Genomic DNA, 14,766 nt, shown 5'->3' with positions numbered 1-14,766 from the left:
TGCTTATACGACTTCTACACGCTCCTATATACCTGTTTTCGAGAAGACGACTGTCTACGTAACGAAAGAAGTACCAGGAAAGAAGGCACACTACACAACCATGGCCTCCGCAACGAGCTTCTTCGACTTCAAGCCCAAGGACAGTACGTCACACCTCTCTTCCCTCTCGCTCTCACCCATCTCCCTCCCATTTTCCCCAACAGCAATCTAACACCCCCACGCAGAAAAGGGCACCCCCTACGACCTCTCCAAGCTCAACGGCAAAGTCGTCCTCGTCGTAAACACAGCCTCAAAATGCGGCTTCACCCCCCAATTCGAGGGTCTCGAGAAGCTCTACAAAGACGTCAAGGCCAAACACCCCAACGACTTCGAAATCATCGGCTTCCCGTGCAATCAGTTCGGTGGCCAGGACCCAGGCTCCAACGACGAGATCCAGGAGTTTTGCCAGCTGAACTATGGTGTTAGCTTCCCCGTGCTGGGCAAGATTGATGTAAGCAACCAACGAACGAACGACCCACGGCTTATGCGATGCAACGAACACACGCTAATTCACTTCCTTTTTGTTGCGCATAGGTCAACGGCTCTTCCGCAGACCCCGCCTTCGAATGGCTCAAGAACGAGAAGCCGGGCCTCATGGGCCTCAAGCGCGTCAAGTGGAACTTTGAGAAGTTCCTTGTTGGCAAGGATGGAAAGGTTAAGGGCAGGTGGGCGAGCACGAAGAAGCCTGAGGATCTTAAGGCGGATATCGAGAAGGAGTTGGCTGGTAAATAAGCGGTGGATGATGGCGCAGCGGAGGACATACAATTGGCAGCGGGAGACATGATGGAGTATTGATACCACTTGCATTGAATGGAATTGATGGCATACTGAATGGGCTAGCTGTGCGTGAAAATGGCAAGGCAGATACCATGAGACCGAGCGTTAAAACGATCTGCTGACCCTAGGAAGGGCTGAAGTATACTCCGAGTGTACTTCTTGCGTCCTCGTCGCATCGTCAAAACTGACGCATGGAGCACCAGCACCATACGAAAAGAATATCCTAGAAGCCATGTTATGGACATGCAAATGTTCCCATCACAGCCGCGGCGCTGACCGCACCCACATCCCCAAAACACACATCGACAAACGCATGAGCAACACACTTTTGTTTCCTAGGCGTCGCTAGCGGGTCTTGGTAACAGGTATAAAACCTCGCCGCTGGGCCTTCTTACTCCTTCAATCATATCATTCCACCCAAACTCATTTTACCAAAAAGTTCAACTGGTTGTACCTTATGTGCGTTCCTTCCTCCGGTGTTTCTTGGTCGCCGTACCAAAATTTGCGGCTCAAGACGATATGTCTGCGTCTCTGGCAAAGAAGCCATTATCCAAGATAACAATTCACAAGACATGTGTCGCCTCGGTCTCGTCTGCATATACATCTTCGATGATTCCCAAAATCGCGAATCTGCAATCTTATGAGTCGTGATCCAGCGGACGAGATCTTCCAAAAGAAAAGCGAGACATCCATACATGCGAGATCAAAAAGCACAGACATTAATCTGATGTTCTCGCTGTTCTTCCTCCTTTCGTCACATTTGTCTGCGCAAACTTGACGACTGGACATCTATGTTAGGTTGTAGCCTAGGGAGCTAAATAATATATGAATAGTGTCTTCTATACCTTTATTTCTTATTCTATGTTTTAGTATTAATAGTATTATGTACTTCTGCAATGGCCACGGATTCCGTTTCAGAGAGTGAGACCTCGCGGAAGCGATGGAATAATCGAGGCAGCCACCGAGGCCGCCCATTCGTACCATGCCGCAATCCTTCGCTTCGCGACTTCCTGGACTTTCTGCAGGCGCTCATCACGCTATTTTTTCCCATTGCAAATGTTTCAGCAATCCGCGCAAAATCGGCCTGGCCACGTAACCCACCTCACGACACATTTGTCAACGCCACCATGTTTATGCAACCCAGGATCACCAAGTTCGTCGACAGCCTGCGCAAAGTACCCGAGGGCGAAAGCATAGAGCAGTTAAAGCTTAACGATTATCTCCAGCCTTGGGGATTTACCATCTATCGGACTTATTACCTAGGTATGGACCCGGAGCTAATGAGCAATGGGACAAGCTGCTACAGAACATCACCACTGGTGTCAAGCATCGACTCAAAGCGCATGGAGAATCAAATGAAGACCCTGCCATGATTACCAAAGCGGAGGAACTCTTCAAACTAGATGCTCGTTCAGATCCCGCGGTCCTGGACGGCTTGACACTCGAAGAGGTACGGCAGCTTTACCACGATGGAACGGGAGGCCAGCCAATGAACAAAGACAATGGTCCATGGCGAGTCTTCATCCTAGTCGACGCAGACGTGTTGGCGAGCCCTGACCTTGGCATGATCAAATGTGTGGCGGCGGATTACGACGCGGCTGCTGCTGTGCCAAAGAATACGGCATTCGGCCCCCAGCGTTACTTTGGGTGGTTGACCATGTCTTCCGAACACGTATTGACTTTGTGGTTTGAATTGGAAATGTGTTTCTTCGAGGAAATCGGCAATGGTACAGCTGGTGGCCCAGGCGCCTGGTGGGACCCAGACAAATGGTGATGGGCCAAGTCCACCTCATAGCGCACTACCGCTGTGCTGAACGCGAACTGTGGCCGAGTTGCTCTGCAAACCGATGGTCATATAGCTTGTTCTTTGTAGTGGATCTTGATCCGAGGAGCTAGATGGTGTATAAATGATGTCTTCTACACCCTTATTCCTTCTTCTACAACCCCGACACCTTTTCAAAAGCTTATTCTCAAAGTTGCTACACCTGAGGACATGGGTGTGAGCACCCTCCGCTCGGGCGAAAGAACACCAAAACATGATACCTGCTATATGCATGGTCAGATTAGCGACTCTCTGTCTTATCAAAATAGAGCACATGCCTCTACATGACTTCGGTTGTCTCAAAAAGTCGCGGCCGCACTCTTTCATGAGTGTTACCTCGGTTCTGCACTTAGCAAGAGCATGCTTTCTACTAAGTACAAAAATCCGCGTTCTGGATAGCAATGCTGTTACGAAACGACATGAGCTACTATTCACGGGAGAAAGACCTTCGGTACCTCGGTACCCTCCTGTACCAGAAAGAGGTCGCAAATGTACTAATGTGTCTTTGTCTGCATCTCGCTCACTACAAAAGATGTGCGACTTCCCGCATAGTTTCTCCTAATCTATTACACAAAACTTCTGGTACTCTATTACAAAAAAACGATCGTGAGGCGTCAGATGGACTTGTCGTTGCGTTGGTCTCTCCAAAACTCTTTTCATGTGTTCTCATGCAACGAGAAGGAAGCCCCTTCCATTCCTCCCAGGATGCCAATGTCAAAATCGCCGAGACTTCCAAAACAGTACTATGAAAGGTTATACCATGGGAATTCTCTGAGTACAAAGCAGGATGCGGAGTCCCTATGAAGCGGGTGCACTGGCAGCCAAAGCGCATACCTTCAGTATCATGTGTCCACCGAGGACCACCACGACTGCGCGAAAATCAGTCGCCTAAGTCGATGCCAGCCTCTATATTCACCTTCACGTCTTCCCCGGTTTCTGTGATGTACCGTCATTGCTCTCGGGAGGAAAATTGAAGACCAGAGGCTCAGAACACATGTCTGGTGGGCTGGCCTGCTGTCACAATTACTGGGCCGGGGGCGCGGTGGTAACTATGCAGACGCCGGCGATCGACACCTTTCGAAAAGTTACCCGATTAGGAAAGTGCTCACCCACCAAAATCAAGAGAGTCACGGTAAATGAAAGCTGTTCTGAAGTACATGAGATGTGATATACGGGAGCCGACCGAGTTGAAAACTAGGAAAGATAGTCCTGATGTGTTTTTCTCTGCAGTCTGGCACTATAAAAGCATCTTTACCAGTTATCTATTCCCTTCCAACCTACAACTATCGCCGATATTTCCAAAAACGAAAACGACGGCAATGATGTGGCGATTGCGTCCTTCCCAGCGCTTTATTTCTCCAAAAATAAAACATCCCACTTACAAGCCATGTCTGCCCTGGCGTCCGAGATCGACCGAAACGTCAGCAAGAAACCCAGCGATGTGTCTCTGTGACTACAAAAAAATATGGATTCACCACCGTGATGTCTTCCTCGCCTCCATGAGCGCATAAATACCTGATTCCCTCCTCCTGTTCTCTTGCTTATCAACTAAAACATACCTTGGGTTCCTCGATTCGAAAAAGACGGTAAAGACATACATGTTGCCAATGCCTTTCTAGAACACCCTACGAAACGAAGATGCCCGAGATCAGCTACGTATGGAGATTGCTGGGCGATTGAGTCCTCAGTCCTCATTGAGACGCCGGAATCGAGCCAGAGAACTACTGGAGTGATAATCCGGTCTGAACCATGTGTCCTTCTCGGTTTGTAGGCTACGTCAAAAGCTGCATTTCTCCGGCGTATGGTTCGTGTCTAGTAACTTCCTCAGAAAGCGCGCTGTTCTTTCAAAACATGGCTGAGAGAAGAGCATGCCTCCTACCTTCTTCGTTCTGGTTAGCACATAAAACTCTCCACTAAAACCTACAAGAATTGCGCTCATGGCTTGCCCGGGTCGTTTTCTCCACACAATGAGTTTCTTTCCTTCCAAATTTTGTCCAAGCATCAACCAACTTGATCTGATGCGATCGGCTTTGAGCGGATCATGGTACTATATAAGCTTCCACTCCCAGGATCCTCTCTCACTCTTCTACATCCACCGGGCCTCCTCGCGTTCCAACAAAAAGCAGCCACAATGACATCCATGTGCTCCTCGCTTCTCCCCCTCGTTGTACCAAAAAGCTGAACTCTTCGAAGAATGGTGTAAGGACTTCTTGCCTTAGATCTATCACGATACCATCTCTTTTCCAAACCACTAAAGCAGTCGTCCATGGGTATCTACGGAGCAGTAAATGCACTTGCGCAATGAGCTTAGCGCAAATCTAAGTCTACATAAAGATCAGGAATCTTACTTCTTCTTCGCCATCACTTGCTCGAGAGTTTTCCAAAAGATAAAACAAAAAGACAACCCGCCTGCTCCATGTGCGTTGGAGTTTTTGTTAAGGTTTGCATTTAGCGAAACCAACGAAATGAACAACAGCGGCTCACATGGGCGGTGTTTAGCGGGGTGCAACCTAACGAATTAATGAGGTGGAGAAAGATCGTAACGAGGAGTGATGATGATGAGCACCATCATCACCGCTGATGACAACACTAAACTGTACGGATATTGGTATCCGGAAGATCTAGGCATGCGACGGGTTCGTATGGACACAAAGTACACAGGAAGTATGACGAGGGATAACAGAAGGCGAGGTGGAATTCACAAACGTGTGACTGGTCGAACAAACAGCATGCCCCATCATGTTATTGTAGCCAAGTCGCACTTCGAACAAACGTATAGCTTCTCTTCATCAAGATCTTGCCAGCAAGACCTCGAGTCGCCAGCATCTGGCGTCGTCATCAACAGGTTGACATCGTCTATATACTCTGCTCTTTGGTTCTTCTTCTTTCTCTCAGCACACACTCCAACTTCGTAAATTAGCAATACTCACACTACTCCAGCAACCTACTATCTAATTCAATTAACAATGGCGAAGAAATCGAAGAAGGCACCAAGCCGGCAACACATATTAGACGGCGCCTTCGCAGCCAGTCCTCATGCTACTTCAGAAGGCCCATGGACACACCATTATGAGGACACAAATGGGCGCACATCCACGGCACAGTACTGGCTGCCAGGCCAAGATCCCCCAACGGACGATATGCCACGCCACCCCAAAAAAGGATACAAGGCAGGCCGTGAGCGGGCTGAGAAGGCCGGCTGGGACCAACGTGGTATGAGAGAAGGATTCCCCATGGGGCATTTCCAGGGGTTTCATGATGCATACGATGACGTGGAAATGGGAGGGCAAGCTTATGCGAGGGGGTTTCAACGGGGAATGCCCGTTGGAGGAATGTTTGGGTATGATAATGGGTATGAGGACTATGCTCCTGGTGGATATTTTGATGACTATGATGGAGGATTCGATAGGTATGGCGGATATGGCGGGTATGATGAAGGTTACGGTGGATATGGGGGAGGGTTTGACGGTGGATACGGAGGATACGCTGGCGGACATGATGGATACGATGGGTATGGCGGGTACGATGATGGATACGGTGGGTACGGTGGTGGGTACGATGACGGATACGGAGGAGGATACGGAGGAGGATATGGCGGAGGTTACGGTGGTTACGGTGGAGGGTTTGGAGGCTATGGGTTTTACTAGGCATCGCGAAAAGCTCTAGCGCCCGAAGGCGATGAGTGCTTTATGCCGAAATTCGAATGACTGCTTCAGTTTGATACGACGTTATTGTCTAACAGTAGTCTCTCCAACTCGCTGTTTTTCCCCCATGTAGGGTTGCTTTGCCGAAATAGGATCGATCAGGAATGCTACCACCCAACGGTGATATCTGTACAAAAGAACTTTCAGTACTTGAGCTGCTAACCTGATCGAATTAGTCAAGATGTGAAAATATTTCGACTGCTGATGTTTGCAGCGCATTCGACCGAATGATAGGCTTTGCAAAGTCGCAACTTCGTGTACTTTCTCACGCTATGCAACCGGGTCTGTTAATGCATCAGCGCATGACTTGGTTCCGTCGTCAAAACAACAATCAGCCATGAGATACCGGTGCACGTATTCCAACCGGGCAATATCGATATCTGGAGGGCGTGCGTTTCCCATTTCGATTATCGATTGCCGCTTCGTGGCCCTACCGCGTCAACGGTGGCAATCTCCCGAACCAGATGTATAGAGCGTGCCATGCCGTGCCACCACATAAAATGCAGTATTCGAAGCCGTGATGCCGATCATGGCAACAAGCATGGTGGTAGTGTGGCAGGTGCGACATGCCAATAACTCGGGGCCTCGCGTTCAGCCTCGCTATCGTGCTAGTGCTCGGCTATACAGCAAGAATAGACATCGAGGTGCTTTTTGTCAAGATTGAGAGATGCGGAGACCGTGAGGCGCTGCTTAGCCGAGCTACAGCATCTGGCGAAGTGTTGATCAAAGATAGGAGGGGCACGAGGGAGGGACTGACACGCAAGCATAAGCTTCGTAACTAGCGATCAGAGATAAGAGAACGCATCTAAAGGTAGTGTCAGGGTATTGCGCAAGCGTTGGTGTTGCGTGCGGTTGCAATGCGAGAAGACCGTAGTGTCAGGAGGAAGCGCAGCCAAAGAAAGCATTAGCGTTACCGCTTTGAGCCTAGACATCATCTGCACGCGGGAAGGGTCCACAGATCATCGCAGCTCCTTGTTCACGACATCAACTCGTGCGCCACGCTGTAATCGCACAGCCGGCTCAAGTATTGAGTGATGGAGAACAGTATAGCGCTCTTCTCGTGTCTAGATCTAATGATGCCGACGACACTGACTACACTCTCGTGGCGTACCGCCGCAGAACCCCCTTGACTTTCTTTTTCTTCGCTCTTCTCAACTCACCTCAACGTGCAATCTTCGATGGCCCAACTCTCCTTAACTTCCTTTCCCAATATGGTGGATCCTGGCTCGATTAGAGGAGTCACTACATACTGATCCGCATGCTTGGGAGTCAGCCACAACAGTCCCTGCGCCTGTCCTTCGTTTTGCGAGATACGCAGGATCTATCACATGGCCCATGCCTCATCAAACGATCGGTTCTGTTCTCATACGTCAACAACAATGTTTGATCGCTTTCTCCTTAAAGCTTTCGAGATGCCTCGTCATCCGCGGAAGCAGGCTGGTCGAGTTTCCTTCCCAAGATGCATTCTCCCTTTGTCACTCGTTCATTTCTTTTCGTCGGCTGTTTGATACACAGCATACGTGCCACTCCTTTAGCCAACGTAACTCTGCCTTCACACATTCCAATTCCTAGCCCGACCGGCGTACCACCATATGACACGATACCCTCAAACAACAAGACCGAAAGATGGGACAGCCCAGAATACACATGGATCTTCCAGTATCCACTACCAATACCTGTTGTGAAGGAGGCCAAATTGTAAGTACTCATCGTGTTGAAAGTGGCCGAATGCTGACAGTGGGTAGCACCTACACCAATGAGACTACCGGTGCCGTTATCGACTACTACGAGGTGGAAGTCAAGGCTGCCACCCAACAAATATACCCCAATCTACCAGCCACTACTCTATACACATATGATGGGTCGTCACCGGGACCGACATTTATGATGCGAAAAGGGCGAGGTATGTCTCCGCTTCATCCTGTCTATGAAGTCAAAGCTGATTCAGTTATCAGAGGCAGTAGTGCGATATACAAACACCAGTCCAACAAACTCATCAGTCCATGTTCACGGCCAGTACAACCGTGCTCCGTTCGATGGCTGGGCCGCAGACTACGCATTCCCTGGTCAATACAAAGACTACTACTATCCGAACGCACAGAACGCTCGAACGATCTGGTACCATGTCAGTCTTTCTCAACCGCCCTTCATCTTGTTGCCCGCATATTGACTCTTAACAGGACCATACCGAGCGCCAGACCGGTGAAAATGTATACAGGGGGCTCTCTGGCTTTTACATCATAACGGACGAAGACGAACAAGCCCTCGGGTTGCCAACTGGTGACCATGATATCCCTCTATCCTTGAGTGCGAAGACATACAGTCCTGATGGCTCTCTCTTGTTCGATACGAATAACAATACTGGACTGTGGGGCGATGTCATCCATGTGTAAGCACGCATCAATTCTGATCTCTGATTTCGCAGCTGACCCACAAACAGGAACGGTCAGCCTTGGCCGTACATGAACGTTGAGCCACGGAAGTATCGCTTCCGTATTCTCGACGGTACCATCAGCCGTTGTAAGTCAACCTGCCTTATTCACCACTTACGACTCCGCTGACGGCATCTAGCCTTTGTCCTATACTTGCAAGACGATGCAACTGAAGAGACCGTGGACTTCACCATGATCGGTTCGGATGGAGGACTTTTCTCCCACCCCGTGAACACGTCGAGCTTCGCTATCTCCGAAGGTGAACGCTACGAGATCGTCGTCGACTTCGCCGACTTCCAAGGCAAGAACATCACAATGCTCAACGAGCGCGGAATGGTGGGAAACCTTGACTTCGCCGCAACTGATCGCGTCATGCGCTTCGTAGTCGGCGACACCGTGACAGACTGCACCAACAACGACCCCATACCATCCGACCTTCGCTACATCTCTCCGCCTCCGGAGACGAACATCACCAAGAGCTTCAAATTCTCGCGAATCGACGGCGAGTGGCTCGTCAACGGTGTAGGCTGGGAAGACATCGAGAACCGTATCTTGACAAGACCTGTCCTGGGCGAGGATGAGATCTGGGAGTTGAGACACGGAGGTGGAAATGCCTCGCACCCTGTTCACATCCACCTGGTCGACTTCCAGGTGCTGTCTCGTACGGGGAATCGTAATGAGGTGATGCCATATGAAGCAGCGGGTACGAAGGACGTTGTGTGGATCGCTCCTGGTGAAGTCGTCAGGGTTGTGGCTCGCTACGCACCGTGGGCAGGTGTTTACATGTTTCATTGTCACAATCTCGTCCACGAAGACCACGAGTAAGTTTTCTCGGATACGGTAGTCACGAGGTTTCATACTAACAACACGCAGCATGATGGTGGCATTCAATGTCACGAACCTTGAGAAATGGGGCTACGACAATTCCACCATGTTCATCGACCCCATGGAGCCCAAGTTCCGACCGAAGAACGTTGAGGACGCGGACTACACAGAAGAGGCTATACGAGACAAGCTGGACTGGTTCTACAGTCTCAACGCCTACGAAGAGCGCTCTGAGTGAGGGGAAGTGGTTACATATCGCCAAGCCTTCCTCGTTGTCCATTCTTCTCCTTCCGTATATACCAATACCATTCATTTCTCTCATCTTCCGTGGAACTGAGGCCTCCACAGTGGAGTGGTGTTTGAAACTAAACATCTGACGCGTGACAAAACAATCCACCGATGCACACGTGTATGGAATGTGATCTTTGTTTTCGTTGAGTCCTCTACACGCATGCTCGCCAATCGGATTCGAGAAGGGCAAGAAACCTACCATTCAGCCAAACCTTCACCAACATCTTGGCCTTGACTAGTGGTTCACACAGTACCACCCTCACGTACGACAATCATTTCCCAGCCCCAGCTTACCATCACATGGAACTCTGTACAAGAGCGTACACGTTGACTGCCGAGCGGACCATCGGCCATTTGCATTAGCGACCGCTTATCTGCAACCCTCAGCTGCAGGGTCCAGCATACCTATCAGCGCAGGTCGAGCAGCCTGCCGCAAGGCTTCATTACGGACCGACGAGAACCAAAACGCCTCAGCCAGCGGGGAGACGGTAAAATCTGCTCACTTGCCAGAAGGGGAAAATGAGACAGACGGGATCTTCAGTGTCAGATTGGCTGTCAATCAGGATCACTGGTCTCACGTTTGACCAGCTACCCCCCAACCTCTGCATGCTTCAGCCCTGGAAGAACGCGCAAGGTAATTCCTCGTTATTTGACGTCCAGCATTGCCCGCAAGGCCACCCCAGATCGTCAGCGGCCGGCTGTTGTCAAACGAGTCGCGGGGTCCAGGGCCATGAGTCAAGCGCGAACTCAGACTGTCAGTGTCGTGTCGGGCTCATCTCGAGAGTTTAGAATATAGCCGTATGTTTGTCTCAGAATTGTTTGCAACACTATTCCGCCGGTCGTCCCTCATCCACCCGTTGGAGAAACGATAAGATTGCGCGAAAGTGGGATGAGGATGGTTCATCCGTCGTGTGCCCCTCGCAATGAGGGGGGTCCACATGTGGCCCATGTTGCAACGTCGCCTCGTCGATCGATTCGAAACGTGTCGGAGCTGCTGTGCTGTGCTCTACATACGGTACACCACGGCCGTTGGAAGATGTGTTATCCGTGCCGAGGACATGGTCCATCTATGCATGTCACATGCCGTCGTATCAGTATTCTCGTAGTGGAGCCAGACACGAAATCGCGATGAGGGACCTAACCGTGTCTTCGCAACTTCCTCTTACAGTTGCGGAACACGTTCCGCCATTAACAGTCACGCAATCGACTCTCTCACAATCCTTCCAGCCCACAACACCCACAATTAACTTCCCACAGTCTTACTCCACATCTCTCTCTCATCGCGATCCCATCGGCAAGGCTGTTCTCGGCCGTTTTTCGTTGGTGACGTGGGCTGATATCATGGAGGCCGTCGTAATACAAGTGGTCGCTGGTCGCACTAACCGGCGACTACGAGCCACCTCGGCCCGACTCAGGCGGTTCGCAATACAAGCTTCGCGGTGTTGAGCGCCGTGTGGAAAGTGCCGGGTAACGCGGCGTTGCGCTCCTCGTCATTCCGGGTGGGAGTGATCGAATCGGAAGTTGCCGCCGACACTCGCTCGCTGCCTTTTGGTAGGATCTATCGTTGAGGCATTTGTAGGCGAGGTGATGGGATGAATAAGGCCGGATCGACTTGCTTGCGAATGCAGACGTCGGTAGTTGGTTCACGTAGATGGTCATTTGGTTTGAAACACGCGATGCTCTTCGTTAGTGATCAAAGTGAGGATGTGCAATAGAGAGATTGGCTGATTGAAGTGACGAGGCAATTTGTGCCTGCCTTGTATGAATTGTGTTTGTGTCTACTATTGCGCGATCTAGCTATGTCTATCATCTATAGCGACTGCTGCAGTGACTCTTGCCGAAATCAAATGAGGTACTACCCAAACGCCGTGCTATGCAGAAAGGAAAGCAAAGAAGAGAAAGAGAGAAGAGAGTCAAAACCCCCTACTCCTCAAGCACACCAGTCTCCATCATGCTCTCCCGGAGAGCCTTCTTGTACTCGCGCTCCATGCCGTGCCTGACGGCGTCGAGGACGTTCTTCACAATGGCCTTGGGCTCAAAGCGAGGTGTGGTGCCGCGCTGGTAGACACCAGTCTCTACTAGGATAGAGTACCAGTTTGCGGAGTCGGTGTGCTCGTTGTACTCGTTGGTACCCCTCACATCAGACTCGGGTGTGTCACCTACAAAGTAGACGGTTGAAGGAGCCGAGTTGATGCCGTGGGTGTCGCGACGCCACTCGGCAAGCAGGCGGGTGGCGAATTCGAAAGTGCCAATCTGAGGCTTGCCAAATGCGGTTGTCTTGAGCTCGCGGCCAGTGACAGCCTTGAACATGGCCTCGAGTGAAACACGGAGAGCACCCATACCAATACGGGTAAGGTCATGCGAAGCACTCCAGACGACATCGTTGTGAGAGAAGAAGACTGGTGGGCCTTCGTCAAAGTTGGCAGATCGGGTTCCGAGACGACCGTTCTTCGACATCAGCAGGTCGAGGATGATCTGCTGATCCGATGCCCAATCGCGAGAATCGGCGAACACGAAGATGGCGTCAATGTCGACCTCAGCGAAGTTGCGGACTCGCGAGTTCTTGTATTCTTCCTCTGTGAGCTTGCGGAAGGGCGTAGTATCTTGGTTGTCTTTGATGATGTCTCCTGGAGTGACGCTGGAGCGATGTTAGTCGATGTCATGGACAGAAGTTACGGACCAACTTACACATCCTTGAAGCCGTAGCCCTCAGCGACAATGCGGCACTTCTCGCCCTCGCCTCCAACGACGAGAACGGTGTTGTACTTCTCTGCCATCTCCCTCATGGGTGTGTGTCCGCAAATGAATTGTCCAGGTGATACTTCCATCTCCATTTGCTTGCTGAGTTGCACGCATCGCTCGGCTTCAGTCTTTCCACCACCGTTTGTAACGAAGATGTATGGTACAACAATGCCGTACTCGTTCTCACCGTTGAGCATCTTCATGGCCTCAACGGCTTCTGGGATGGGTCGTCCACCTCGGATGAGGACACCATCGATATCTAGGATGCGTTAGAGAAGACTTGTTTTGCCATGGTGACTAACATACCAAAAGCGAAGGCGTATTTGTCCGTAACTGATGTCTCTGGGGGAGTGTAGCCAGGAGATCCAGGAGTGTTGGCAGCGTCAAGGTGATGTCTGGCGGTCTCGAAGGCACTGGCGATTTCTGATGCTTTTGATGAGGGGGCCATGAGATGTTGTGGGGGGACGACGACCGTTGGGCCCATCTTGATGTTGTCGCTGGTAGCCTCACTGGCAGAGAGGCGACGCATGCCCGTTGAAGGGGCTGCTAGAGAAGGTGCCGACATGATGATGGAGTGTGTGGAGTTTGGGTTCGAGGAAGTTTGCAACGTTGTTTGTTGCAAGAAGCTGTACAGTTGTGGTCTGAGCAAGTTCGAAAACGCTGGAAGTACAACAGCCTTTATAGTTTGCGAGCCCGATAGATAGGTAATGTCTCCAGAAAACCCCTCAAAGGAAGCGGAGAGAACTGTGGGTATGTGGATATGTGGATATGTGGAGGTGGGTTGATGGTTGGTTTACGCGCAGATACCCAGAGTTTTATACCAAAGAGACAAGGTAGTCTGTACTTCGCCCCCTACACTACTCAAACGTCCACTGCAACTCTAGCGGCACCGTACACTGCGCTTCTGCGTAAATGTGCCGGACCCTGAACAATAAGGGTATGGCTTGGGATTCTGTTGGATGGCATTGCGTAGATCTATGGCGTCACTCGGGCAGATTGAGGGCAAGGGACGGTTTTGCAACACCGGAATTCGATAGCGGTAGGGAGAGCCCAGGCGTGCGCTTCTGACATGTGGTGAGAGATTGTGGCATGTTTCTCGATGCCCATTCGACAAGTAGTCTGGTAATGTTGCAATAATAGTGGGTATGACAGTCACGGTACAGGGCCTCCTGCATCTCAGGCGGTCTCAAAGTATTGCCGTCCCATGCGCGCCATGTGGTAGACGGCCGCGGTTGGTGTTGCTGTGGAACTGTGTTGCAGAGTTTTGAGGGTCTTTTGCGCTAGTGATGTCATATCTGATTAGCTCGCATATCGCTTCGGCGCCTTGGAACAGCCATTCGAATCGGCTGGGGCGTCCGCAAATGAAGAGCCTCAGGGACTCAGGGCAGGCGATGCTGATGAGTCCCTTTGGAGTCTACCAGCTCCGATCGATAGCTCCTCGTTTCCGGCGAGAACCATCCGGCCGACAATTATCGCCAAGTATCGGAAGCTAGATGAGGCAACTTGAGGCTCAAACGTAGGCTATCTCGGCAGACATGCCAATCCGTCTTAGGCTCTTGGGCTCTTAGCCTTCGTCCGTCGTCACCATATTGAAAACCGACCTCGACTGAATAATATAGCATCGATAGAGACGAGACACACCTGCGATTCCATGCGCGGGCCTTATCGCTACCTTTCACATGTCGAATGAGACGACTGACGCACCTCTCTTCCGAGTGTAGGCGCGTGCATTGAGCCATATCTCCCCAGCTTACATGCGGTGGGCCGCGAGTAGAACCAGTACCCACAGGCATAGTCTCAGGCCATAGCGCTTGACGTAACTGTACATGAATGTACACCGCAACTGGCGGCGCATGTGCAGTATGGACTGCGGCGCCAGGAAGCATGTATGCCATCATTCCGCATTATAGGATCGGGCTGCCATTGTGGATATGGGTGGTATTTACTCAAAACCAAGCTCAACACCTGGTATAGAAAATTACAAAAAGAAACCCTCGAGAACGGAAGCTGAACGACTGTTGACGATTAGTGGTTGGCGTAGTGGACGTAGATTGAGGCATTTGGGTGGGAACGCAACACGAGTGCCTGGTCAGTTTGGGAGAACACATTTAGCGGCCAGTCAAGTCACGCATCC

At 50.9% G+C, this 14,766-nt stretch overlaps 4 protein-coding genes across 4 annotated transcripts; 3 read left to right on the top strand and 1 right to left on the bottom strand.

Moving 5' to 3' along the window:
- Positions 1–100: 100 nt before the first annotated feature.
- Positions 101–771, top strand: GPX1 (glutathione peroxidase gpx1; the record flags this gene model as incomplete). The annotated part of the gene is made up of 3 exons (XM_051439598.1): positions 101–143; positions 225–490; positions 574–771. The coding sequence occupies 3 exons, from the start codon at positions 101–103 to the stop codon at positions 769–771; spliced, it is 507 nt and encodes a 168-aa protein (XP_051286507.1).
- Positions 772–1,943: 1,172 nt separating this feature from the next.
- Positions 1,944–2,590, top strand: J4E90_010081 (uncharacterized protein; the record flags this gene model as incomplete). Its single annotated transcript, XM_051439597.1, is given in 2 exon segments — positions 1,944–2,079; positions 2,094–2,590. 2 exon segments carry the CDS (start codon positions 1,944–1,946, stop codon positions 2,588–2,590), a joined length of 633 nt encoding a protein of 210 aa, XP_051286506.1.
- Positions 2,591–7,801: 5,211 nt separating this feature from the next.
- On the top strand, positions 7,802–9,837 carry J4E90_010080 (uncharacterized protein; the record flags this gene model as incomplete). The annotated part of the gene is made up of 7 exons (XM_051439596.1): positions 7,802–8,040; positions 8,088–8,245; positions 8,298–8,467; positions 8,523–8,731; positions 8,783–8,862; positions 8,914–9,595; positions 9,648–9,837. The coding sequence occupies 7 exons, from the start codon at positions 7,802–7,804 to the stop codon at positions 9,835–9,837; spliced, it is 1,728 nt and encodes a 575-aa protein (XP_051286505.1).
- A 1,976-nt stretch (positions 9,838–11,813) lies between these two features.
- J4E90_010079 (uncharacterized protein) lies at positions 11,814–13,197 on the bottom strand (the record flags this gene model as incomplete). Its single annotated transcript, XM_051439595.1, has 3 exons — positions 11,814–12,528; positions 12,579–12,891; positions 12,939–13,197. 3 exons carry the CDS (start codon positions 13,195–13,197, stop codon positions 11,814–11,816), a joined length of 1,287 nt encoding a protein of 428 aa, XP_051286504.1.
- Between the last annotated feature and the right edge of the window lie 1,569 nt (positions 13,198–14,766).

This window comes from Alternaria incomplexa (assembly GCF_024043165.1).
Source record: "Alternaria incomplexa strain BMP 0042 chromosome Unknown scaffold_19, whole genome shotgun sequence".
Taxonomy (NCBI): domain Eukaryota; kingdom Fungi; phylum Ascomycota; class Dothideomycetes; order Pleosporales; family Pleosporaceae; genus Alternaria; species Alternaria incomplexa.
This window is presented reverse-complemented; position numbering and strand designations above follow the sequence as displayed.